Source organism: Rattus norvegicus, chromosome 3 (assembly GCF_036323735.1).
Source record: "Rattus norvegicus strain BN/NHsdMcwi chromosome 3, GRCr8, whole genome shotgun sequence".
NCBI classification, from domain to species: domain Eukaryota; kingdom Metazoa; phylum Chordata; class Mammalia; order Rodentia; family Muridae; genus Rattus; species Rattus norvegicus.
In genome coordinates this window covers 188,452,017-188,477,566 of record NC_086021.1, presented here as the reverse complement: position 1 = coordinate 188,477,566, position 25,550 = coordinate 188,452,017, and the positions used below count along the sequence as shown (strand labels likewise).

General features: G+C 49.9%; 1 protein-coding gene across 18 annotated transcripts; it reads right to left on the bottom strand.

The window, feature by feature from the left end:
• Positions 1–51: 51 nt before the first annotated feature.
• Arfgap1 (ADP-ribosylation factor GTPase activating protein 1) lies at positions 52–15,442 on the bottom strand. Of its 18 annotated transcripts, XR_010064557.1 has the most exons (16): positions 15,295–15,442; positions 14,807–15,017; positions 11,856–11,919; positions 11,312–11,421; positions 10,860–11,031; positions 10,339–10,439; positions 9,532–9,618; positions 8,967–9,063; positions 6,761–6,817; positions 5,768–5,800; positions 4,702–4,731; positions 3,820–3,876; positions 3,300–3,359; positions 2,555–2,631; positions 2,286–2,372; positions 1,780–1,992 (listed from the first exon to the last, which is right to left on the bottom strand). XR_010064557.1 is itself a non-coding variant. In XM_006235732.4 (15 exons), the coding sequence occupies exons 3-15, from the start codon at positions 11,913–11,915 to the stop codon at positions 1,656–1,658; spliced, it is 1,278 nt and encodes a 425-aa protein (XP_006235794.1). In that variant the 5' UTR covers positions 11,916–11,919; positions 14,807–15,017; positions 15,295–15,442; the 3' UTR covers positions 52–1,655. The 18 variants fall into 18 exon arrangements, 12 of the variants coding, with proteins under 12 accessions (XP_006235794.1, XP_006235793.1, XP_063139154.1 ...); XM_006235732.4 differs by lacking the exon at positions 2,286–2,372 and having other exon boundaries at positions 52–1,992; XM_006235731.4 differs by lacking the exon at positions 2,286–2,372 and having other exon boundaries at positions 52–1,992; positions 14,807–15,085; positions 15,295–15,438.
• Between the last annotated feature and the right edge of the window lie 10,108 nt (positions 15,443–25,550).

Below are 25,550 nucleotides of genomic sequence, written 5' to 3'. Positions count from 1 at the left end.
GAGCAGTGGTGTCCAGGGCTAAAACAGTCTCAAAACAAAGCACTCCCTGTATTCACTCAACACAGTACCAGAATTAACTTTATGTAGCTTGGGTGATTTGCTACTCCCAAATGATGTGAGGCAGGCAGCTTCCCACACCAGACCCAACCAATTCCATTCCCCTCATATCACCCTATGTCCACCAAATCAAGGACTCCTTCATTCTGGGGATGTGCCACTTTCGGTGAGGGTTCTTCCTCCATGTTCAGACTTCCTGACTTTTGACTTTTTGTGTGCTCAACAACCCCATGGCCTCACCCCAAGTCTCTGACCTCATCTACCTGTGGCTGCTCTATCAGGCACAAGACCCGGCTATCTCCCTTGCTTCCCTAGCTCCGAGATGTCCTGTTACCTAACTACCAAGTAGTTTTCATGTCCACTTGAGGACAAAGCAACCCAGGAGGGCTCCCCAAACCTAAGGTCTATCAGTTCTGCAAAGAACCGTGAACCCCCATGGTGGGGCAAGCACTGGAACCTTAGGGCCCAGACAGCTCAACACCAGAAAGTAGGAGCAAACATGACAGACACACAAACCACAGAACTTCAGGTCATGCACTGCTGGTCAAACTGAGGGTCAGACAGGAGTGGGTTTAAGGAGACAGAGACCCCAGCTGGTCTCTCCAGCCACAGCACACAGCAGTCATGGAATCCTGGGAGGGAATGCGGTCACACCAACCACTGATAGCACATGGGTCTCAACTGCAGTGTTCTACAAAGTCCACAGGGTGGGAAGTGGGGTCATCTGAAGGACAGCTGCATGCTGAGGGGGACATGACTGAGTGTGCTCTGAGCAGCCTGAGCAGGCTGGGAGAAGGCCTGGGCTGTCACAGACACAATACATGGCAAATGCTAACAGGTGCCCATTAAAATGCCTGACCCTGGCAGTGGCAGGTGGCCCCTCAGTCCACCCTCCATGCTCAGGCTCCCTTGGACCGTGTGGGGGTGGCGGATACACTGAAAACGGTCCCAGACCCCTTACTCTCCTTTCCTCATTACTGAGCTGTCCAGGGCTGGCCAAGTTCAAATTGGGTGTCCGAGAAAGACCAGAGCCCAGTCTGCTTTGTGTGGCCATTGTGGAGAGTTTGTCCCATTTAACTGAGGGCTGGACAGGCTGATGCAGGAAAGGCAGAGGGTCACAAAGTGAGTTTCACAGCACAAGCCACAGGTTGTGGACTTAGGTGAGGGTGTCGGTGGCAGTGTGAGCTCCAGTATTGCTTTTGTCGTTTCATTTCCAGCTTTAAGGCTCCAGGCACTTTCTTCAAGAAGAAAGAACTAGCAGACCTTTCAAGTTTAAAAAGACATTTCAACGAAAGCAGATGTCTGGCTTAGCTGACATTGCACAGGGCTGCAGTCCCAGGCTATGCTAGGGCTGCAGAGACAGTGCCTGGGTCCCAAGAACCCAGAATCCAGGAAGGCTGCTCAGAGGACCCAAGAGGCAGGTGGATGACATGTCCCCTGAGGTCTAAGAGAAAGCCACCCCACACCAGGCAGGCAGCACCAACTCAAGTCCTGCCTGAGCCACTGTCTTCACACTGAGGTCAAATGAAGGAGGAACAAGGGTAAAGTGCAAACACAGCGGTCTCCCAGCAGGGCTGGGTTAGGGTGCAGCAAGGCTCCTACCAGTTCTGGTTGTCCCAGCCCTCGTCGGCGGCTGTAGATGGAGCTGCCTTCTTGGTAGCCTTTGCCCTTCCCTCCCCACTGGCTCCCTCCCAGCTCTCCCAGCCATCGCTATTGCTGTTCTTGTTGTTGGATGCAGAACCTGAGCCCCAAATGTCCCAGCTGTCCGAGCTCCTCCTTCCCGTTGAGGCATCTGCGCAGGTCCAGCTGTCACTGCTTGGGGACTTGGCCTTGGGGGGCTCAGCACTCCCGAAGGTCTCCCAGAAGCTCTGGTCTATGGTGCTGTTCTGAGAGTTGTCTCCACTGCTGTTCTGGTAGCTGTGGCCCTCTAAGGGTCTATTACAGAGAGGGACAAAATCTCACGAGTTGTCACAGAAAGATACTTTGTGCTTCCTGTATCCCCACGCTGCCCAATCTGCTCAGGTCCCAACGGCTCTCTAGAACAAGACCCATTCATTGCTTTACAAGCCCAGCCTACATTTGACCAAGGTGTGGCCAAGGCCTGCAACAGCTCTATGCTTTCTTCCTGGCTAGGAAGAGGCCCATGCCTTTCCAAGTGCTTCCTAGCCACCCCGTAGAGTCAGAGCACCCTACAGGTGAGGGACCTTTTCCTTTGAGAGCTGACTTGCCTTGATAAGGCTCCAACCTGGTGTTGAGGACACAGAACTTTCGGAAGGGATTGTCTCTTGCTACCTCATTCCCATTCATCACTCAAACTGTAGGGTGTTGGGAAAAAAGATACAAGCTTTTGTCCATGATAGGGGTCCTGGGGTGGGGTGAGAGGGCAGTCACTGTGCCTCTAGTAAAGAACCGTGTGCAGCACTGGGCATAGGATGAGGGGCCAGGCCACCTCAGGGAGCCCAAGGGACCCAGGGCCTGGGGTGAGGACATGGACTACCTGTCTGAAGTGTCTTCAGCTTTCCCAGAAAAAAAGGTCGTGACATCACGCCATCCCTTACTGCCAACTCCCTGGACCTGGAAGGAGACAGGAAACCAAGTCCACATACTACATCGCACCTCTGGCTCTAAAACAACAAAAATGGATGCTGCCCTGCTAAGACAAAACTTGGAGGAGTGTCACATATAGATACACACACACTTATGCACAGTAACACAGCAGCAGTGGTGAAGTTACAGTTAGCTCTTGGCTGCTTAGTTTGCTGTGAGCATCTCTCTGCCATCTCTGCAGAAGTAGTTTCTGTAATGGCTGGGACAATGCCACATACATAGTGAAAGGCATGGCCTTCCCAATGCCACAACACTTGGGACCTGTTCAGAGCTGTGAGCCACTGTAGGCCTTGTCTTTACTACAATGCAATGGAAGACTTCAGGAGACATCTTCTATTGCCATCGTGTTGTGAAGTCTGATGAACCCGCCCCCATCACACTAGGCCCTGAGGTCACAGGACCAGCAATAGCTGACAATGGCACTTACCAAGGGACAGGCCAACGGCAGCAAAACCAAGAAGAAACACAGGTTAGTGGCTGGTAAATCCCCAACAACCAAGCTGTTTCCATATTCCTCAAGCCCTCAGAAACCAGAGGGCAGAGGCCACTGCCTCAACTGGCCCAAGACCCTGTGGGCCTCCGTGCCTGGAATATGGAGACTGGCTTTGGCTGTGCAATCAGCAGGGTAGCCCTACCTTGGATGCCAACTGAGAGACCCCACTGGACACATCATCAAAAATCCTTCCCTCTTTCACCTGTGCGATTTAAAGGGCATCGTTAGGAAGATTAAAAGTCCAGCGTGCACAAGGACCTGTCACATTAAACTCCCCAAGTTCTACCAAGAGTCCATCTGGCTTCACCTCCATAAAACCACATTAAACCAAAAGACTCTGTGCCCTCTGTAGAGGCCAATGCTGCCCAGACTCCTGCTGCAAGGAAGGTTGGGACTACTGACTCCTCACAAGACTGATACCCTTTGTAGATAATCAGCACCACTGCCTGTGGTCTGGTCACTGAAGTAAAACAGAAGGAAGAGAAGTACCCTTGGGATGTCCTTGGAATTGACTAGGAAGACTAAGAAAAAGAAGCCCAAGGCCACCTGGACTGGAGAAGATTAGAGGCAAGATTTTGCAGATCCCCAACATACCCATTTCCCAGGTCAGTAAAGAGTCTCAGTGGAACACACAAGCACCTTGATTTTGGTGCCACCCATACCTTCTCCTGTGCAGGCTTGAGAACATTCTCATTCAGGCTGTGGCCCAACTCCGAAGCCTGTGGGAAGAGATGCTGTGTGAGCTCTGCACACAGCAACATTAGTGCTGGTCAGTAGGCACAGTAAGCACAGGACAGCACAAGCTTTGCCAACAGGAAGGGAGGCAGTGGGATGTGGATCCATGTGGGAAGCAGTGTCACGGAAGGGACACCAGAATGGAGGAGTCAAGATATGGAAGGGGCTCCTCATGATGCTGACACAGCTCTGGCTGACAGCAGCTCTGGCTGACACAGCTCTGGCTTGTCCACAGGTCAGGAGGATGGACACAGATCTAACTGCAGGCAGCTCTTCACCAACTCCTGAAGTAGGCACCGAATCTTACATGGGAGAAAAGCGTGTACAGGAGGCTGGGTGGAGGGATGGAGAAAAGGTTGGGGAAGAGAAATAGCAGAAGGGGTACAGCTCTCCTGGTTCCATTATGCTAAGGGCGGAGAAGCTCTGAGCAAACCTAGGAATGCGACTCGCCTGGACCGTCACCTCAAGGCAAGGCCAAATAAAAGGTTTGAAGAGAGAGAATTCATTAACACAGGAAGGCTCTTTTCCAGCAGGGTGTAATTCTAGCTGCTATTTGGTTTGGGATACGTAAGCCATGATATGAAAACTGAATTAAGTAGTCTTTCTCTCCAGAGCTCACTGGGCCCAGACGACCTGGCCCAGCAAACACCTGGCTGTGGATCTGGGGAAGATGAGCTTCCAGCACCAACAGGCCAAGAAGGTGAGAGTGCAGCACACAGGTGACCCAGGCAGAAAGGGGATACAGCCAGGAGCAACGCACATGCTCAACAGACACAGGGCAGCATGCACCAGAACAAACAGAGTTTTACCGGCTCTGACTGCTGCTTGTAACCCCAAAACTTGACCCAGTAGGCACGAAGGCAGTTACAGAGAAAGAGCAGGTGTGGGAGTCGCATTAGCAATGCCCAGAATCGGCAGAGAACACACCCTTCACCTTTAGCCTTTTCTTTTTCTTTTTTAAATAAAAAGGGTCTCCTTGAACAATCCTCAGTCACTTGGTCACTGGGATTACAGGTGTTACCACACCTGGCCTGGACTACGTTCATTACCTGCAGCAGACCCACGCCAGTTTGCTCTGAGTCCTGGCATCACTATTTCCCTGCTCCAAACTCATCACGGTCCAGACTCCATGATATATGCCTGAAGAGCCTGACCCAAACCTAGAAGCTTTGAGGCAAATCCAGGAAGATGGCTCCAAGGTGGGTCATTGGGGGTGTGGGGCTGGAAGAGGCCCGGAGAGGCAGAAATGTACATGAACAGAGTGCTGCAGGCCACAAGGGCCTAAAATCCTGCCCACCTCACCATGGAGACCAGAGCTCTAAGCATGGCAACTATTATACTCAGCTTGGAGGAAAATAAACTGCCAAGCCCGAGACTGAAAGCGCCGGCCACACAAGCCACGCCGCCAAGTGGAGATGTGGTGACGCCTGTCCAGGTGAAGAGCCCGAGGCCGCCATGGCTAAACAATCCCTCCCATGAGGCAGCTATGGTACTGTGGCTTCATGTCTATCAGCAGTTATGGTAGAAGGGCTGAGGAAGCCCTGAAGTGAACATAACAGAAAAGGACCTTTTTCAGGACTCCGACCTTAGACCCCGAGGGCGCAGTCAAGGGCGCTTCCAGACGCTGCATGTAAGACTCAGGTTGCCGGGGTTTGCTTTCTGTTTTTCCCTTCTTTCTTTTAGCTTTTTTTTTGTTTTTGTTTTTTTGAGGCAGGGTTTCTCTGTGTAACCCTGGCTGTCCTGGAACTAGCTCTGTAGACAAATCTAGCCTTGAACTCAGAGATCTGCCTGCTTCTGCCTCCCGGGTGCTGGGATCAAAAGTGTACACCACCACCACCTGGCAAGACTAAGAGAGTAAAAGCTTCTCCTCTTTACCTTTTGACTTGCTTGAGATCCAAATTTTGTAGCCTACAAGGAAAACAAAGCAACACTTTGAAGTCAAATGTCTTGACCCTGACATAGGCTTTATCTACATGGGGCCCAGGTGGCATTAGTTCCAGAACTCCTGGCAAGCACCCAGGAAGTCAGCACCAACCTGACAGCAGGTCTAAGGGACCAGGTTGCTGGGGGTAGGTCTGGCTTAACAGATATTGTAACAAGCCCACAAACTGGTAGGGATAGGACATGTTTGAGCCCAGCAGCCACTCTTGCCCCTACTGGTCCAACATGTGGGAATCATAGTATCTAGCTTATGAAAAGGTAGGCCTGTCTACAGATGCCCAAGTGGGAAGATATCTAGATCTCCCCTTTCTAGAGATGGGGAAAAACAGCCAGTAACTGCTGCACAGCAAATGGGAGGGGTAGATACAAGGCTTCCAGCTTGTCTGGATGGCTACAGGCACTGTTGGTCTGAGTCCTCTGGACCAGTGGACCAACTTACCTCTACCCGTTCCTCTTTGTACCATGGCCACACAGCCCACCCCCAGACCCCAAGTCTACACACCTGGCTTCTTCTATCAGTGCTTGCCAGGGCATTCAGTGCCAGTGCCAGTGCCAGTGCCAGTGCCAGTGCCAGAGCCAGAGCCAGACATGCTCCCCATACAGCATGGCCTATCCCAACTAGAATCCTCAAGTTCTCTCATTTTAAGTAAAGGTGAGTGAGAGGAGCTCGACTATGTCGAAACTACTCTGAAGACCCAAAGGCAGAAACCCAGGCCTGGGTACTCAGCCATTCACCCTCATGAACTCAAGTCAACCTCTGCAAGCAGTTTGTCCCTGACACAAAAAGAAATGCCTTCTGCTATAGTAAGGGTTCCTGGGCCATCCTATAGTGGACAAGGCCCATGTTTGTCTGCCTGGAGGACCCCAGGACCCTTCTCCCAGAGCCTCAGGCCCATAGTGGACAGCATGCATCCCACGGTTACTTACACCCTCCTTTGCTGCAGACGCAAACTTGCTCGCCCCAGTGGTAAAACTGCTCCAGCCCTGAGGAAACAACAGGAAATGATGAGGCTTTTCTAGACCCTGTGAAGGCCACAGTCTCCATACTTTAGCACAGGAGGGCACCTCCAGTTACCGCCACTGTGCTTGTCACCCGCAAAAAGCAACCAAGTGCTACAGTATCCACAGTCCCTTGCCAGCTGCAGCACACAGCACAGTCCTTCCCAAGAGGAGGAACTCAAACACCAACCACAGCACAGGATGGCTACCAGGCCTAAAGGGAGTTAGCTAATGCCCACATCTTTGCTTCCTCCTTCCTGCTCCCAGAGGAGCAGACCATGGTGGGTAGAGGTTACAGGGTTTCCTCTAGGTTCAGCTGTCTCCTCACCAATTTCTTCCCACGTACATACATCCCATTTAAACCAAAGCTGGCCTCCTCCCCAGCCCTCAAGATAGTTCAGAGGAACCACTACACTTCAGGAGACATCTATATTCAGGGGTCTTCCTTAAAAAAGGTTATCAGCAGAAGACAGGGAATACAGATACCAACTGATGAGGCAGGGCTTTAAATAAAACTCTACAGGGCCAGGTGTGGAGCAGGCCTTTAATCCCAGCACTTGGGAGGCAGACTGATCTCTGAGTTTAATGAGGACAGTCTGGTCTATAAAATGAGTTGTCAAAATAAACAAAAACAAAAAACCAAAAAACCTGTATAACTGCAACAAGCTTTATAATAAAGTTCTGCTTTTCTGCCCTAAAGATAACCCACGTGGGACCCACAGGAGAGCGACTGTGGCTGCCATGCACCACAGGGACATTCCTCCAGGACAAAGAAGACAGGTTTAAGCAAATCTTTGGTTTTTCAGACAGGTTCTCACTAGGTAACCCAGGCTGCCTTCAGGCTCACTGCAATCTTCCGACTTGCTTCAGCTTCCCCAGAGCCAGGGCCAGAGCCAGGGCTGCAGGTATGCACTACAATATTCAGTCTCAGTTTTAAAACAGTTTTGACCCAGGCATGACGGCTCATGCTTGTAATCCCAATACGTAGGAAGATGAAGCAAGAGAATCACACTGCAAATCTGAGACCAGCCTGGTCTACACATGCATTCACAGAGCTACAAACAAGACTGTCTCCAAAAAAAAAAAAAAAAAAAAAAAGGAAAGAAAGAAAGAAAAAGGTAAAAAAATTCACTCACTAAGGAATAAAACATTCATGATACAAGGGTGGTGTCAGTCCTGCGTCCGTGCTTGTCAGTCTACACTGCAATACACATGGGCAGCAGCACAGCAGACGCTTGCATTCCTCCTGTTTCACAGCACCTATTCCTCTTATGCACCCCACCCAGTTGTACTTATTTTGAAGATCTGGTATCGTCAGTATAAAAAGCCTTTCCTCGTTTTTATTAGGTTTGTTTTTGTTTCTAGAGATAGAGTTTCTCTGTGCAGCTCCAGCTATCCCAGGACTGGCTCTGCAGACCAGGTTAGGTTTGAACTTCAGAGCTGCCCCTGCCCTGCCTCCTGAGTGCTGGGACTAATGGTGCACCCCACAATCTTTTTCTCTTTTCCCTTTCAGCATTCAGCACACTTAACAGCAGCCTCTGCCAGTCCTCCACGGTGTTTGCACTTATGATTATGACAAAAGACAACACTGCAACGAACAAAAGGCACTTGAACATTAGTTTCCCTGGAAAAGCAAGCCTAGGACGTCATACCCTGAACTTCAGAGCTGGAGCTCCAGGTTGCCGTGAAAGCAGATCCCCCAAACCCCAAGCAGACGCACCACACCCAAGGAGAAAGCCAAAAACCTTGGGCAGCCTCTGCTCAGGGCCTCGCTTTCTGAGTCAGTCTACCCAACACAGGCCAGGAGGCTGGGTCAGCCTTCTGCTGGACTCAGGATAAACCTGGAGATAAGAGGAAGACAGGCTCCATAGAAAACCTTTAGTTCTTCTTTGAGGAAATCTACCTTGGTAAATCTGATGTGTGTTTTCATGGCCAGAGTAAGCAAGTGGCTGAATACCTTTGGGATATGAATAAAAGGCCATTTTTTTAAAAGAAGGTACACAAGAAGAGGCCTTTAATCAGATCAAAAGGCATGTGCCCCCAGACTACCCACACTGCCCACATCTAGGCATTGCACAACCCCCTTGGCTATGTCTGTGGCAGCAGGCATTCTGCAGGTCCTAGGCCTTCTTACCGAGTACAGAGATGACATGGCGCTGTTGAGGAAGTCATCTTCTCTCTTCTGAGGTGGCACTGTGTTCCCAAACCCCACATAGCGATTCTCCTGAGCACTGAAGATAAACATAGACATCAGCCAGAGACAGAGCCACAGCGCGAACCTTGCCACTCTTCAACAGTAAGACCTTGGTTAGGAGTTGCATTCTGGACAACGGGCACAGGAGCATACAGATACTTTCTACCACAGGACCTGAGGTTCCACAGAAGACCTGTTACCCCTCGTAAGTGGGGTTACTGAAAACATCATGCATCACTTACAGGACAGGTAGATTCCAGAAGAAAATACATCATCTTTAATACTAAATTTTTTTCTACCTTCAAAACCTCCACTCGAGCCTAGGCAATCTTGGGGCTTGCCACAAGTGGACCCCAGATTACACATGCCGTGAATACATACAAAGGAGTGGGCCCAGCGTATTACCCTAAAGGAAAACCCCAACCCAATGGAGAAAAGCCCCGCAAGGTGGCCTGTCAAAGATGCTCCCAACTGCTTCTGCTATCCCTGGCTTGAGAGGCCTTACCCCTGATAGGAACCCAGGTCATCATTCAGCCAATCCTCAAAGGCCTTGTCCCCAGAGGTAGTTACATTCTGTGGCTGGCCAGCGGGTCTAAAGTAGAAGGTTAAAGGTCAGTAAGGGTTCAACACACCAAACGAAACCACAGTCTGTGAAAAGGACCTTTCATATCATATTTGGGTCAAATAGGCACCAGCCTTGACCCATAAGAAGCTGAGGCACAGCTAACATCCAGGCCTCTCTGTATCAATCTAACAGCCAACAGTGAATTCTGGTCCTGCCAGCAACGGCAGTCAGGATTCAGAACTGGGAAATATACTGGTGCTATGTCATCAGTGGTGCTATGACCTGGTTATGTCCACAGGACCTGGAGGTGGAAGATGCGCTGTCATCTCCTGTGCCTCACCCACGTATGCCACCCTCCAAAGGGGACAGTCTGCACAGGGGAAACCTGTGCCATCTCGGGGCCTATACCATGGTGTGACCAACAGCCCACAGAAGAATGATCACATGAGGCAAAAGCACAACCCACACCCCACAGGCTGTCTGCAGGGTTGTGGGACCTGCAAGAGAGGAAGAAGCCCTTCTGCAGAACAGGGCAAAGCGGTACCTGCTTCTCACTGGGGTAAATTTTCACTACCAGTTTACACTGTTTCAAAAATGTAAAAAGCTCCCTTTCTCTCTGACTTCTGGGAACAGCTCACGACTGGAGCTGTTCCCACAAGTGGAGGAAATGAGGTTTCTATGGGGTTCCTAAACTACCACTAACGTGAGGGTGAAGTTGAGGTCTGACCAGCAGGCCAGAGGAGCTACCGGTGGGCAGTGAACTGCAGCGTCTTGGGCTGAGGTGGGGTCCAGTTCTGGGCAGGCGATGACTCCAGAGACCATTCTTTACCTTCTGCCAAAGTAGCCACCTAACAAGACGAGACAGGACGTGAGGAGATACACTATTAGCTCAATCCTCTAAGCCAACACCACCAAGCCATGAACCAGGGCTGCCATGATGATGAGAGTAAGTGTCAGTGAGCACAAGGACTCATTTATCTGACCCCCAATCTAAAGACAGGCAGATCCTCAGAGGGTCTGCAGCTGAGCCATGCTAAGGCCCCATGGTCACTGTTCCTCTCCTTGGATTGTAGGCCATTTGCATTCCCTCTGGGCGGGAAAAGCCTGCCTGCTGCAAGGTCAGTAGGGGCCATTTGTCTTGGCCTGTCTTGGACAGTGTGTGGCCTCCATAGATATTGAAAGTGGGAAGAGAAACCTGCCTCCCAAAGCCACTGAAGTTATATCTGGCCACCAGCAAGGTGTGCTAAAGCCAGCCAGGCCGGTCCTACCTTATCCCTGAAGAGCGCTGCAGCTCTGCTGCTATACTTGTCCTGCAGTGACCAGCTAGGCTCATAGTCGTCCTGTGCCTCCAGGAACTCTCGGAACTTAGCATTCCCACCAGCTTTCATCTTCTCCAGTTCAATGTCCTTCCACTTGTCCATTGTCACAGAGCGCACGAAGCTAGAAACCAGATGTCTGGTCTGATTACCAAGCACGAGGGGACCCAACTAGCCTCCCAACCCAAGACCACATCCTGTATCGAGACAAAAGCCAGAAGCTTCATGGGGGCAAGATGGACGGCAGCTGGCAATCACGGCCAGTGTTAGTGGAGTGAGGACCACCTAACGGTGGAGAACATCCCCCTAACACCCTGTCAGACCGCAGTCTGGGCAGCAGGCCCCACAACGTGGCAAGTAGGATAGATGCAGGATGTGTAGGGGCCAAGTGGCAGGACACTGACCTGAGATGCACCCCAAGCCCACGGTGTCTCCCAGAGCATTCCAGGCAGATCCAGATGCCATAGGTCACGCTGACCCACTGAGGATTGAACGCACCACACTCAAAGCAAACCTGCAAAGGGGGTGGGGAGCACACGCAACTCACCAGGCAGCTCACGACAGGGTTAGCACCCCAAAGACCCAATAGATGCCCCAAAAGGATGCAGAAGAGGAGCAGGTCACATGTGTACAGACTAACAAATGGGCTGGCACCCATAAGCTTAATAAGGCTGCTCAGGTTGGTCAAAGGACGTGGATTTGGACAATACTGGAGGTGGCAATAGCTGCCAGGAACTGGCATGAAGATAAGGAACTTCTGATGAGAAATAAATCAGAAAGGAGCCCCAGCATCCTCAGCACAACCTGAGCGGTGTGACAGGGGGAGCCACACTAGTGAGCACCAGCAACTACTTCCCCTATGCCATCACCAGTCTCTCCAAGGAGGGACACACAGCCACAGCTGCATGTGACACCAAGACACTCACCAGCCCAAAGGTTCATACTCACATTATTCTCGTCCTGTGCCCGGACTTCCTTAAGAACTTTTCTGGTTCTTGGGCTGGCCATGGTGCTGCAAGGAGGAAAACAAACCTCTACAGTGGGCTACTATGCAAGAAGGAAAATGAACTAGCATGCAATAACATTATGTAATGTTGACTTCCTAAGATCTGCCACATAGCTGCTCTGGCCTGACGGGGTAGCCATGCACAGTACAGGAGCCATTTACCAAGGAGGCTCTTCTGGGTAAGGAGGGACACCATAGGGCACAACCATGTTATGTTCTCAGGAATGCCATGGAGTACAAGTTCAGCCACTATGTGCTACCAGGCAGAATAAATGATAAAAAAAGCTGTCATCTGGACTAAGACTCACAAGGAACAGCCTTTAAAACCCATGAAGACTGGCGGCTCAATCCGTTCTCCCCAAAAGAGCAGTGCCCTGATGAAGAGGGCACTCTGCACTTACTACCTCCCTCCCAGCTCTCCAAGTTGGGGTAGGACGTGGGAAGCCCTCGGGCTGCCTGAGCAAGGGGCAAGGAGATATCCCTGGCAATGGTGTTAAGACAGTCCGTAAACTGGTCTTCTACGAGGACATCAAACAGATAAAAGTGAGATAATGTGGACACGGGACATAATAATAAACGCAGACAACCTGCCCAGGGCTGTTGGCGAGGACGGCAGTAAGGCTCAGCTAAATTGAAAACCTCCTTCCTTCTTTGCATGTGTACCATCCACCCACATGTGTGCCCGTGTACACACGTGTGGAGGCCAGAGGAGGACGAAGGTCGTCTTCTATAGATTTCCAGCCTGTTCCCTTGGGATACTGAGGCTGGGAACAAGAATCTTCCTATCTCTATCTTCCAAAGGTGAGGTTACAGACCTGTGTAGCCATGCCTGGCTTTTATGTAGGCACTAAAGATTTGAACTCAGATCTTCCTGCATTCACCTACAGAACTGTCTCCCTAGACCCTGTTCATTTCTTCATATCTGCCAGTTTCAGCAATGTTTGACTTTTAACTGGTGGTCCATTTAATTCAGGAGTGGGAAAATAAACCCAAAGTAATGGAGTGTGCCAACCACAAGGCTGGACATAAACGAATGCCAGTGGTATTGCACACACTGGCAATGGGTGTGAGGGGACTGGGCACAGGACCTGGGCCTCTACCCCACCTGAACTCATCCATCCCAGTAGATCCATGCTGCTTCCTCTAATTCACAGGGCAACACACAAACAACAGATTTGTACTCTGTATGACAGAAGCAGGTTTTCAGTGTTACCGCCTCCCGACTTAACTTGCTGTTAGACTGAAAGTGACCATTCTTTGTTCATGAGGTAGGCGGATCATTAATATGAGGTTCACATAAAAGTCAAAACAAAACACCTGTCCTATATCCTGTATTTCATTTTACACTTAAGTCTGCAGAAATATGGCATTCAGTAAAGGATCTTGAATCTCAACCCACCAATCCTTCTACATCTTAAACTCTCTCTGTTTTAGTGTGACTCCTCCTTCCGTCTGATGCTAGGAAATATTTGTTTTCTGTAGCTGTTTGAAAGTAAATCCTAGTTCATTCCACCTCCCTTTTACTGCAGTAACCATGTGTTAATGGCACCCTACAACTGTGAGCACACAAATGCAGATTTCTGCATGTAGGACTCCTGTACTGGCATGACTCATTCAGGCAGACGTTAGCACCCCATCTACTCATACACACCCCCAGACAGCTCAGAGCATTTGGGGAGACAAGGATAGAGCTGAGTTCAAAGCTCTCTGCGTTCTTCTCTAGCTGAACACTGTCACCACTGCATGTTTTTTTTTCCCAATCCCAGTGTCCAAAGCACCATGGTGGCCACCCTCAGAACTACAAAATGGAGGCAACAAAGGTGAGAAGGCGGCATCTAAGTCTACTCTGAGTGAAATCAAGCAGAGGGACAGTCTCAGCTACAGGACTAAATGTGCAAAGGAGGTCATCTGGCTTGAGACAGCCATCTCTCCACATAGCTTTGGCTGTCCTGGAACTCACTATGCAGATCAGGCTGGCTCTGAACTCACAGAGGTCTGTCTGCCTCTGCCTCCCAAGTGCTGGGATTAAAGGTGGTGCCACCATGCCTGACTTGGTTTGGATTTAAGAAACTCGTCCTGTGTGGCAAACTTTGGGTACTGGAGAGAAATCAGTTATCTTAAATGTTGCTTAATAATATGAAAATAAGTATCTCCTCAATTTCACCAGCCTAAATATGGCTCAAAAAAGGCCTCAAGAAGTCTTTTTAAAAAAAAAAAAATCTTTCTTGGGTGAGCATACAAGTACATACCTAGAAGGTGGGACCTAGGTATCTCCTTCTACCAAGTGAGTTCCAGGATCAAACTCAGGTAGTCAGGCTTTGTGGCAAGCACCCTTACCTAGCAATCCATCTCACCCACCCTTAAGAATTCTTGATAGCTGAAATAAAAAACGGCAAAATACTCTTCCTCCAAGCAGACATACCTAGTAAATTACTATACTAAGCTACATGTCACGCTATAAAAATTTGGTTCTTAAAACTAGGACATGATGAACAATATGAGTCAAAGGGGACATCTAGGGACACGGCTTGGCCCTAAGGCTACAGTATGGATGACAGAGAACACAAAGAACCCATGTCTAAGTTACGCTTCCTCACTCTGAAGAACAGATCATCACCTTGTCCAGGACCATAGTGAGGGCCCCAACGGTGTAAATATAACACAGCGGAAAAATGAAGTCTGAAACAGAGTATATTACGCCTGACTTGTGGGTGCCTTAAGAGGGCAAACACAGCATATTCTTCTGTTTGCAGGTATAAGTGAAGAAAAGTTTAGAAGCTTGGTCCTGTGGGGTCTGTTGTTGGATTGTTTTGTTTTTCCTCCTTCAGAAGACTCACTTCAAAGGCCAAGAAGCGAAAGATCAAACAAGCTGAGGTGAAAAAGCCTGGCTTACCGGCACCTCTGGACAGAATCTTCTTTCGAAGTGAAGGGCAGGGGCCCTTTCCCGGCCAAATGGGCTCTGCAAAACCAGTCTGCGTCTGAGAGTGCTCGGGACCTGAGCGCTGAAAGGCCACGTAGATCCGCGCAACCGCTATGCTGAAGGGCGGCAAGGCTCACAGGCCGGGGGCGGGGCGGGGGGGTCTGGACCGCCGCACACTGGGATCCTGGAGTTTGGGGTCCAAGGAACAGGAACGTCACGGGTCGAAGGACTGGAGAACCCAGGGCCAGGAAGCTGGGGAATGGGAGGCAGGGGACGCGGGAGGAACCGGGGAGTCAGTCAGGGCTGAAGACCGGGGGCGTCGGACAGTCGCGGTATTGGGGGACCTGGGGCCTAAGGCCGCAGAATCGAGGATTACAGGGGGAGGAACCGGGTAATCTGAGAACCGGAAGGTCCTGGAACTGAGGGTCCGCGGGTGCCCGGTGTCCTGACAGCGAGCTCACCTGCTGCCCCGAGGGGGTCGGGTCCGGCCCAGGTGCCAAGCTGGACTAGGCACTCAGATCCCCCCACCAGCCGCCAGCAGCTTCCGGCTACGTCGCTCTTTGCAAGGGCTCATGGGAGGCCTCCGAGGCCGTACTTCCGCCTCTGTGAGCGAGCCCGAGGCGCGGCTTCTTTTCCGGTTTGTCTGGGCCTTTGGCTACGCGCCAGTTTTGCAGGGTTACCTCTGCGTGGGCGATGCAGCAGGGCAGTGCAGATGGATCCCGGCACCCGCGGATCTGATACTGCATCCGGGCTGCGTTGGCGCCAGCCGGGATTCTAGGGAATCCATGGTCCCGACCAAGCCCAGACCGGAGTAAGGGACTTTTTGTAGCTTCTCTCAACTCCGACCCGTGGTTTAAAATAGACTTGGGCCAGCAGTTCTGGGCAAATCCATGGAGTTCGTTGCCGGCGGTTTTTAGTTTTATATTCACTTTGGACCTCTCTGTACCACTAATTCCTTCCTCATTGACCTTTTTTTCTCGAGATCCAGTTTCTCTATGTAATCCTGGCTGTCGTGCTTCAGGCTGGCCTCGAACTCTGGATCCTCCTGCTTCTGCCTCTTGAATGGGTCGAAAGACGTGCGCCATCTCCGCCCGGCTCGTTTGACTTTCAAATTGGCCAAAAGTCAACGTTTTATTGAGGTCAAATCAAAACTACCACAGCATTAAAACATACTGTGAAGCATTTTGTCAAATTCATAGTTAGGAACAGCGTCACCTCAGGGACAATGGGCCCCTTTCTCCATCCACTGTTTCTGCCACAGGTTTAGAGCTTTGTATGAATAGAGAAACAAACAAACAAAAAAAATGTAGACTTAAATCACTTATACACAGCCTGTTTTGATGTGTAAGGTAGACGTTCACACTGTAGCCTAATTTAGCCTGGAACTCGCTTCAGCCTCCTGGGTTCTGGAATTATAGACACCACACCTAGCTTCATAGCATGGTATTTCTGTTTTAGTAAGAAAGGCACTGGATGTTCCAGAACTCCTATCTGCCCTCTGCAGGCTAATGTAGTGACCAAATACTGGAAGCTCAGGGTAAATGCCTTAATCTCAGCACTGGGAAGGCAAACAGATTTCTGACTTCCAGGCCAGGCTGGTCTACAGAGTGAGTTCCAGGACAACCTGGGCTGTACAGAGAAACCCTGCCTCAACAAACAAAAGAGCAAAATCTAAGCCAGACATGAAAGCTTAACCTTCCACCTCCTATGTACTCTATGTACTTACACACACACACACAATTATGTGCAGCCCAGGGCATAGGAAAATGGTGACTGGAACCTCAGGTAAGGGTCTTGTGATTCCACTTTTATTGTGAGGATATGTTAATGGCCTCACCACCATTACCACAGACCTAGCCATCACTGGGCTGCTTTACTTATTTTGTTGCTCTGGCTAAGGCAACCATGGTGGCTGTGCTTCTCAGTGGTGATGATCATGTCATGCTCAGATGACTCCACAGCATAAATAACAGAAAAGTAGTCAAGGCCTTGAGCTCAGGCCCTCGATGTGGCCCAGCATGATCCAGAGGGTCCCGTGGCTCCCAGGGAGGGTAGCAGGGAGGAAACAGCTACACAAGCTAGGTGTGTTGGAAGTACATATAGTACATGTAAGCTTGTGAAGGTATGTACTTGTTCATACCTATGTATATGTATGCTTGTGTGTGTGTACTTGGTGTGTAAGTCAGCATGACTTGTGTGGTGTGCAGGTGCTGTATGTCTAGGATCTCATAGATCTCTGGTTCACCACACGTCATCTGCATAGAGATATTAGTTATGGCTTGTGCTGAGGGCAAGTGTCTCTTCAGGACCACTCCCTAAAACCGGCACATGTATACACTGCATAGCTACCAAAGACACAACCTAGGAGGGCATGAGACTAACATGTCAGGGTTCTGTGGCAGACAGAAGTGCACATGCAGATCTGGGCTTCTCCCACCCATGGCTTTCAGGTAGGTCAGGCTGGTTGAAATGCTGCTTGGCAGGTAAGAGCAAGTGGACCTGACCTGGTTGTGGTTCTCACCTTAATCAAGACATCTTTTTCTGTGTGCGTTTGCGCATTTTGTATCAACTTGACATAAGCTATAGTCACCTAAAAGAAGGGAACCTCAATTGTGAAAGTGCCTCTAGAACAGCGGCTCTCCACCTTCCTTTTTTTTTTTTTTCTTTTTCTTTTTTTCGGAGCTGGGGACCGAACCCAGGGCCTTGCGTTTGCTAGGCAAGCGCTCTACCACTGAGCTAAATCCCCAACCCGGCTCTCCACCTTCCTAATGCTGTGACACTTTAATACAGTTCCTCATGTTGTGGTGACCCCTAACCATAAATTTATTTTTTGCTACTTCATAACTAATTTCGCTGCTGTTATGAATCCTAATGTAAATATCTGATAGGCAACCACAAAAGGAGTCTTAATCCACAGATTGAGAACCAGGCTGAGCAAACTGCTAGGAGCAGGCTAGTAAGCATCCCTCCTCCATGGCTTCTGCATCAGTTCCTGCCTCCAGGAGCTACCCTGTTTCAGTTCTTGTCCTGATTTTCTTCTATGATAAACAGTGATGCGGAAGCATAAGCTAAATAAACTCCTTCTCCCCAAGTTGTTTTTGGTCACTCTAGTGACCACAGCAGTAGTAACCCTGACCAACACACTGCTCCAGGAAGCCCCACCGCTCAAATGCGAAAACCTTTTAAGCTCACCCTGAAAACATTCTCCTCAGCTCCCTGACCTGGGTTTCTCACCAGGGTTCAGTAAGCGTGCTTCCTGGACTGGCCTCCAGGGGGCAGGCCACCCCACTTGGGGTTTCATCGGAAACCGTCTTTTATTCCAATCTCCTGAAAGTCTGTGGAGGAAAATACTGCCTTGAAAGGGCTAGATAGTTCTGGCAGGCCACCCAGGGTTGGGATGCAAAGAGCTGATGCAAGGAAGGCTGGCCAGGTACAAGTAACCTGGATTTCAGACCTGGAAGGAACACTTTTGCCTTGTGTAACAATTGGAGTAAAAGGTGATAAAGAAGTTCCTGGTGACAAGAGGCCTTAGTTAAGCAGCCTGCTTGGCCTGAGCTGGGGCCCTTCCAGTCAGAGGGCAGTGCTAAGCCCTCTGGTGTGAGGCCTACTGAATAATTCAGAGTTCACAAAAACAAAACAGTGGGTGATCCTGAGTCCTCACTACGAAAGCTGTTATTTACTAGCCCCAGTTGCCAGCGACCATACAGCCAACACCCTGAAATAGACAAGACAGAAAACACAAGGCCTTTGTGGGTCACCATTAGTCCTTGTGACCAGTTGGAAACCCAGTGCTCACCCTCTGTCCTCTATAGTGTACTCACCATGGGCCTTCTGGGTACCCATGGCATATAGCACCTCTCTCCAGAGAGCAGGCCTCTGGTGGGAGAGGAGCGCACACACCAGACCTTAGCCAACAGCACAAGCATCCACTCCTCCACTGGTGAGCAGGGTTGAGTCAGTTGAGGCTGACCTCCAGCTGACACCGTACCAACTGCATCACCCTCTCCTTTCTCCTAGGAACTCCCTATATCCCCTAGAAATCCAGACTGTTCCCAGTGCCTGGTGCAGCGTCACCTCTTGTCACGCCTCCCTTTCTCTTTGCTGTGTGCTGAGCAGAGCTGTGTACCTCCCAGTGAAGATTTTGCTTTTTGTTCTTTTAATGAAGCCGAGGCTAGGTAGCAGGCATTAGCCTTTGTCCACCTCACCAAAGGTTTTGCTTTCCTGTTTTGTTTCTTCTGCCTCCTACCTCCAGATCCTTCCTGAATCAGGAGAGAAGAATGTAAGCTGGCTCAGGTCCACCCAGATAAGGAAGGCGGCTTCAGTGCGGCCTCTGCCCCTTTGGGTGGTGGGAGGGGCCTTGATGTTGAGAAGGGCCTGGAAGAGTCCAGTCTGTCAGCTCCCTGCTGCAGTCTTGCAGTGTTCAGGAGGGACTGGAGGAATTGGGATGGGGTGTGTGGGGGGACTAGAGGAATGTCAGAGCGGGCGACACTGCAAGGTCAAGAAGCCACACAGGCTTCAGAAGAGCAACTGTCCTTGGAGAGGAGTCTTGGATCCCCCAAGGATCTTGCAGCCATGTTGAGTCACATTTGGTCACAGTCGCTAAGAACGTGCCAGGACTGGCCAGCTCCTCAGATTGCAGGCTCTGTGGCTCAGATCTCCCCTGTGATGGTTAGAACCCCAATACTCCCTGTGCCTTAGCTCCTCCCATTCCTGTCTTAGGTGGGAGTCTTTCTTGATTCCAGTTGCTAGAGGCAGAAACCCAATGTTAAATGGCAGACACAACAAGGAGAATGTATTAAATCTGCTGAAAGCCGGACATTGGAGAGCAGACAGTTCACAGCCTGCAGTAGAGAGCTAGCTGCCTCTGTGCTCCTTGGATATCAGGCACACTTTCTCTGCATTGTAAGGGCGTTTTTAACTCTTTGTGCCCTCAGCTCCAGCGAAGCTAACAGCCCTCCTGAGGGAAACGCTGACAACAGAATAGTGGGACTTTGTTGGTCTTTTTTATTCTCTATAGGGTTCTTACAGAGAGGTAAAACAGAGGACCTGGGAAGAGTGCCCTGTATACTGTCCAGCAAAAGTAAAGTATGCCCCACAGTGAGAAATGCCTGCTCTGTGACTGTGAAGCTGAGTTTGCTGAAGGGATCATTTCTACATCTCCCTGGGTACTCTGCTGTGATTTAACGACGGGGTCCTTTCTAGAATTCATGCCAGGCCTAAAACTTCAAGGCAAGAGCTTTTCAGGTGTGGTTGTAGAGAGATGGATGAATAAGAAGGCTTTGACCTGAGAAGTGGAATAGCATTGCTATAAAAGGGCTCCAGGTTGAAAGGTTCCTCCCTCTCCCTCTTCTTCTCCCTCTCCCCCTCCCCTCCCCTCCCCCTTCCCCCTCCTTCTCTCTCTTTCTACCTGCCTCAGAAAGGTTTCAACAAAGAGCCAGCTTGGAAGCATGGTGGCTACACCAGACACCAAATCCAGTGAAGCTAAATCTTGGAGTTCCAGGTTTCTGAGCTGCGAAGAGTAAGTTTCTGTTCTTTATAAACTACTCTAGCTCAAGTGGTTCGTCTCAAACATTGGTTTCTTGTTGACATTTAAGAATCATGTTATGGGACTCCATCATGAGAGAGAGGGTAACAGGGAGAAACAGAAAGTTGAGGGAGAGGCCCAGGGAGTATACATAGGATACACTGAAAGAGAGCAGCTGCTATCCCCAGGAGAGGGCAGAGAGAGCCAATGGGGCTTGCAGCTGGCTTTTGATCTCTTTGAGTTTTTCCAGTTTGTTTAATGAAACTAATGCTTGAAAGCTTGTGAGAAAAACATCAGCCCCGCCTGCCTCTGCTTGGCTGGACTCTGACCCAGGAGTTCCTGATGCTAAAGATGAGGTCCCAAGACATCCTGGTCTGATCCATGGCCTTGGGCTCCCATGGAGAGGGTCTGAGAAACCTGGGTATATAGCCACAGGAAAGAGTCTCCTCCCTCATACTGTTAGATTCCAGGCATGGGCCCTTCTGCTACAGGGCCTTCTGGTCTCCTTGAGACCAGAGAGATGGAATTTTCCTAAGGATACGTAGGCAAGCATCTATTAACCCCTGATAAAGCATCAACTATAGGCCAAAGAAACTATTCCATCCGAGTCTAGCTTAATAAAAAAGTGAGTTTATCAGGATTGCTTACAGAAGCATAAATAAGGGGTTGCTTACAGGACAAGGGTGATTCAAATGCAGCTACATCACCGAAAAGCCCACTTCAGCGTGATGACTCCTGAGTGCTGCATCCAGAGAGCTCACTGCACGGCCTGCAGATAGATCCATGGGAGAGTCTCCTCAAGCCAACCATCGGTATTGCTCATATAACTCTGGGGAGTGCCTTGTGAACCTGTAAATATTCTTAGCTTCCTGGGTCTGAAAAGTTGCATGTGCCTCTCCCTTCATTCCAGGAGAGAGTGTTTCAACTCCTGGGGAACTGGGTGCCAGGCTTAATGTCTCTTCTGTAGCTGATCACGGTGTCTGACACCCTAGTGAACTTATCAGAAGCGACTGGCCTCACTTCGCTCACCCTGCTCTGGTCTAGTGTCCGTAATCGTGAGATCACCATCACTGGCTGGTATGGGCTCCATTCTACACTGAACTGGTGGTGGTCTCAATACTTGGGCTTGAGAGTCTCTCTCTGCCGTGGGACCCAGGGAGGCCCAGGCCTGTTGCTGGCCACTCAGCAACGTGCGGGATTCTGTGAAAGCAAATGTGCACTCAGCCTATCAGGCTTAGCTATAGCCGACTTCTCTTCTCCTTCTCCTCTTAGCTGTGTGATCGCCATCACACAGCTTCCAAGTCTGAAATGAGAATCAGGCTACCAGCTCAGAGGAGTAAGAACACCTGATAAGAAGACAGTCTACCGGCAAGACCAGCCCATCTTACTCCAGCTGTATTAGTCAGGATTCCCTAAACTCTGGAGTGGTGGTTCTCAATCTTCCTAATGCCGCAACCCTTTAATACAGTTCCCCATATCACGGTGAGCCCCGACCATAAAATTAGTTTGTTGCTACTTACAACTATAATTTGGGCTGGAGAGATGGCTCAGTGGTTAAGACCCCTCTTCTGGTGTGTCTGAAAACAGCTACAGTGTACTCACATACATAAATAAATCTTAAAAAAAAATCTATAATTTTGCTGCTGGCTATGAATTATAATGTAAATATCTGATATGCAGAATGTCTCAACCTGCAGGTTGAGAACCACTGTCTGGGGGATCAGAACTGACGTGTGTGTGTGTGTGTGTGTGTGTGTGTGTGTGTGTGTATGTTTGTGTTAATTGGAGTGACTTACAGGATTGGTAGGCTAGTCCAATGGCTGCATACTGATGGAAAGTTCAAGAATCCTGTAGTTGTTCGGTACAGGAGGCTGGATGCCTCAGCTGCTCTTCAGGACAAACCAGAATCCCAAAGATGTAGACTCTAAATGCCAGTAAAGAAATGGGCTTGTGTAAAAGTACAGGGTTTTTCTACCCCCTCTTATGTACCCAAATAATGACATGGAGACATTTATTATAACTATAATATTTTATCTATTAATATGCTTCAAGAACTATAGCTGGATATTCATCCATTCCATTATGCTACCTACTACCCAGCCACATGTCCCACTGCCTACTACCCAACCATGTGCCATATTACCTACTACCCAGCCATGTGACCCACAGCCTACTACCCAGCCATGTGCCATATTACCTACTACCCAGCCATGTGACCCACAGCCTACTACCCAGCCATGTGCCTGTTAGCTGCCATATTAATCTCACCCTATCTGTTCCTTCTCCATCCATGTCCTCATGCCCACCCTCTCATCACGACTCTCCCCTCTCCCTCCTTTCTCCACCTGGGACCCTCTCACTGGGGTCAAAAGTCCTGCTTCAACTCTCCTCCCCAGCTATCGGCTAGTGGATTCTTTATTAACCAACCAGAATGATGGAAAACACTTCTTACACAACATCGAGTCAGGCGATGCTTTAGTAATAATGACAGTGCCAACATCTGGACTGAAAACCGATCTCTGGGCACAGTAATCAGTGAGAATGAGGACAACCAAGGTGGGGGGGGGAGAGAGAGAGAGAGAGAGAGAGAGAGAGAGAGAGAGAGGAATTTCTTCTTCAGGGTCTTTTACATAGACTGCCAGCAGAAGGTATGACCCACATAAATCATGGATCCCCTCACCTCGAAAGATCCTGGTTAAAAAAATGGGTCTTCCCACTTCAAATGGTTTAATTAAGGGAAAAAAATCTTTAGCATGTGAGCCTGGCTGCTTGGGTTTTAGTTAATTCCAGATGTAGTCAAGTTGACACCAAGAACAGCCATCAAAAGTCCACTCACTCCTTGTCAACTTGACACACAATCCTATCTCCTTAGACCACGCTTAATTTCCAAATGAAACAATAACCAGTTTATAAGTGCCCCTAATGTTATACGACTATTCCACGAACAATTATAAACACATTATACATTTAACCAGGTCATAATCACATCTAACTTGATGTAACTCTCTGGGGTGCAACTGCAAATGCATTAACGGTTTTAGAATAGGTGGCACTGCTCCTTGAGCTACTATTCCTAAGAAAGGCAGTCCCCATGAAGGCAACAATAGACGCTGGTCTGTAAGGATGGAGCTTGGCACAGGGAGCAGGCGGGGAACTGGAGGGAGATGAGACTGAGCTTGTGCCTGGGCTGAGCACAGAGCCACACTGTGAAGTGGAGGCGATGAGCGGATATGTCATGTCCATGCTCTACTTGCCCTTCCATGTACTAAGACCAGCTGAGCTCCAGGACAGGAAGTTGGGGTGACCCAGAAACTTGGTGTGACTCTGGATGCAGAAAGGCAGGTTCCCATAGGTAGACTAACAGCCGAGGGAAGCCCTGGGGTCCTAGCCACCCCCGACCCGTAGCGTGTGTCAGGAAGAGTCCACTGCGCATGTCTGCTCTCCTATGACTAGAAATACTCCTCTTGTCTCAGAGAGTGAGCTCTAAGACAGGCTATCGTCAAGACTCAAGGACTTGCAGGCACCAGAAACAAAATGCCTGCCGTCTACCAAGAAAACTGGGAAGAACACAGGCTGGGAACCCGGCTGGGTGAAGGTATGGAGGGTGCAGGCTTGGACCAAGGGCGCTCAGGTAGTATGTTAGATTCAGTACTGCACTCTGGTGTTGGCTATAATATGGCTACCATGGCAGCTGGAGACAGACAGTAGGCTGCAAAATGTACGCCTGTATGCAAATCATGCCGTGGAGGCTGTGGCCCACACACGTGGCCGTGGTGAGAACGTACTCAGGGGTGAGCACAGGGTCGTGTGGTGGCCGGTGCCGTGCGTCTGTACGCACCGTGCGTGTAGCTGCCATGACTACAGAAAAGTGCCGTTTCTCTGTCGAAGTTAAGGTACCACTAACGTTTATCCCAATCTGCCCAGGAGAGCCCCACCTGAGGAGATTATCGAGCCCCACATGTCAAGAACTCTCTTCCATATAACGTACACCATTGGTCTTTTTACGGAGTGACCTTCCATGAATACCTGCCCAAGAAGTTCTGCCACCGTCAAACAGCTTGCTCTGATGGTTAGGACTTCTAAACACCACATGCGGCAATACCGCTGCCCTGTTCAGGTAGCATCCGTTTAGTCTCTATCCTTGATGGGTGGTTAGAAGCCCTTTCCTGGGGCCCAGTTCCCACCAAGGCTGCTCTGAGTGGGCAGGGAGTGGTTGGGAGCCCCACCTTCTTGTCTACTTGATTTCTCCCTTCTCATCAGCCGGACCCTACACACACTTCTCCTCTCTGAGCTTTATTTACTGGGTTCCGAGACCCGCACTTACACAAGCTCGGATTAAGGATCTTGGCTGGCTTCTTCCCCAAGGCTGCTTTTCTATTCAACGGGCTGGCACGATTGGACCCTGCCAGTGCTGTTCGTGAGTGTCCACCGAAATGGGATAAGGGAAATTTGGTAATCCATAAAATTCATCATAGTACGAGTGATTCAAGGGTCAAGTAGTCACAGGAAGTCACAGATTACTTCTCCACGGGAAGCCAGTGGTGAAGGTGTTCTCAGTGCACAACAGTTATCACACAGAGGAAAGCTATCCATAGATACTCGGAGCGTCCCCCTGAAGCTGGGTCACGCTGGCTTCGGTTCTCTATCGCTGAGCTGCTCGTCAAGGGCAAAGCTATCTAGACTCAGTTTCCCCAGAAGCCTGTGGCCAAACTACCTGGTGAGAACTGCTTCTCCTATCTACCTCCCCTTCTTCCCACAGTGAACTATCCTGCTGCCATATTGGAACCTCCTTCTGTTGCTAGCACAGGATTCCTGCCCCAGGGACAGGCTTTTTATCACCAGGACCTGCACTACAGCCCAATGCTTCCCTCTGACCATGATGTCCCATTCCTGCCTGGTTGTTGTTCCTCTACAACCTAACTCAATCCCATTTTCAAGCCTCTGTGAAGCAGGGTTTTTTTGTTCACTGTTGTGGACAGGACACCCCATTAGGGTGCCTAATGCTGTCCCTGAGCAGACCTGGACCTACACCTTCCAGAGAGGTGAGGTACTGGTGAGCCCATCATTTCTCCTGCTCCTGAGTGCCCCCTCTCAATACAGACATAGAGTTCTGTACCAGGTCGGGGCTTCTAGAAGATGAGGAGTCTTGGAGACTTTCACACTGAAAACACTTCATTCACAGGGTATCTCTGA

What these genes read in the sequence shown, in the direction of transcription:
- Arfgap1 (XM_006235732.4), bottom strand. Translation starts at nt 11,915, where the DNA reads ATGGCCAGCCCAAGAACCAGAAAAGTTCTTAAGGAAGTCCGGGCACAG. An exon ending in GGGCTTGGGGTGCATCTCAG is followed by an intron (nt 11,032 to 11,311) that starts GTCAGTGTCCTG and finishes TCTGGTTTCTAG; the next exon opens with CTTCGTGCGCTCTGTGACAA. An exon ending in CTGCAGTTCACTGCCCACCG is followed by an intron (nt 9,619 to 10,338) that starts GTAGCTCCTCTG and finishes CTTCTACTTTAG; the next exon opens with ACCCGCTGGCCAGCCACAGA.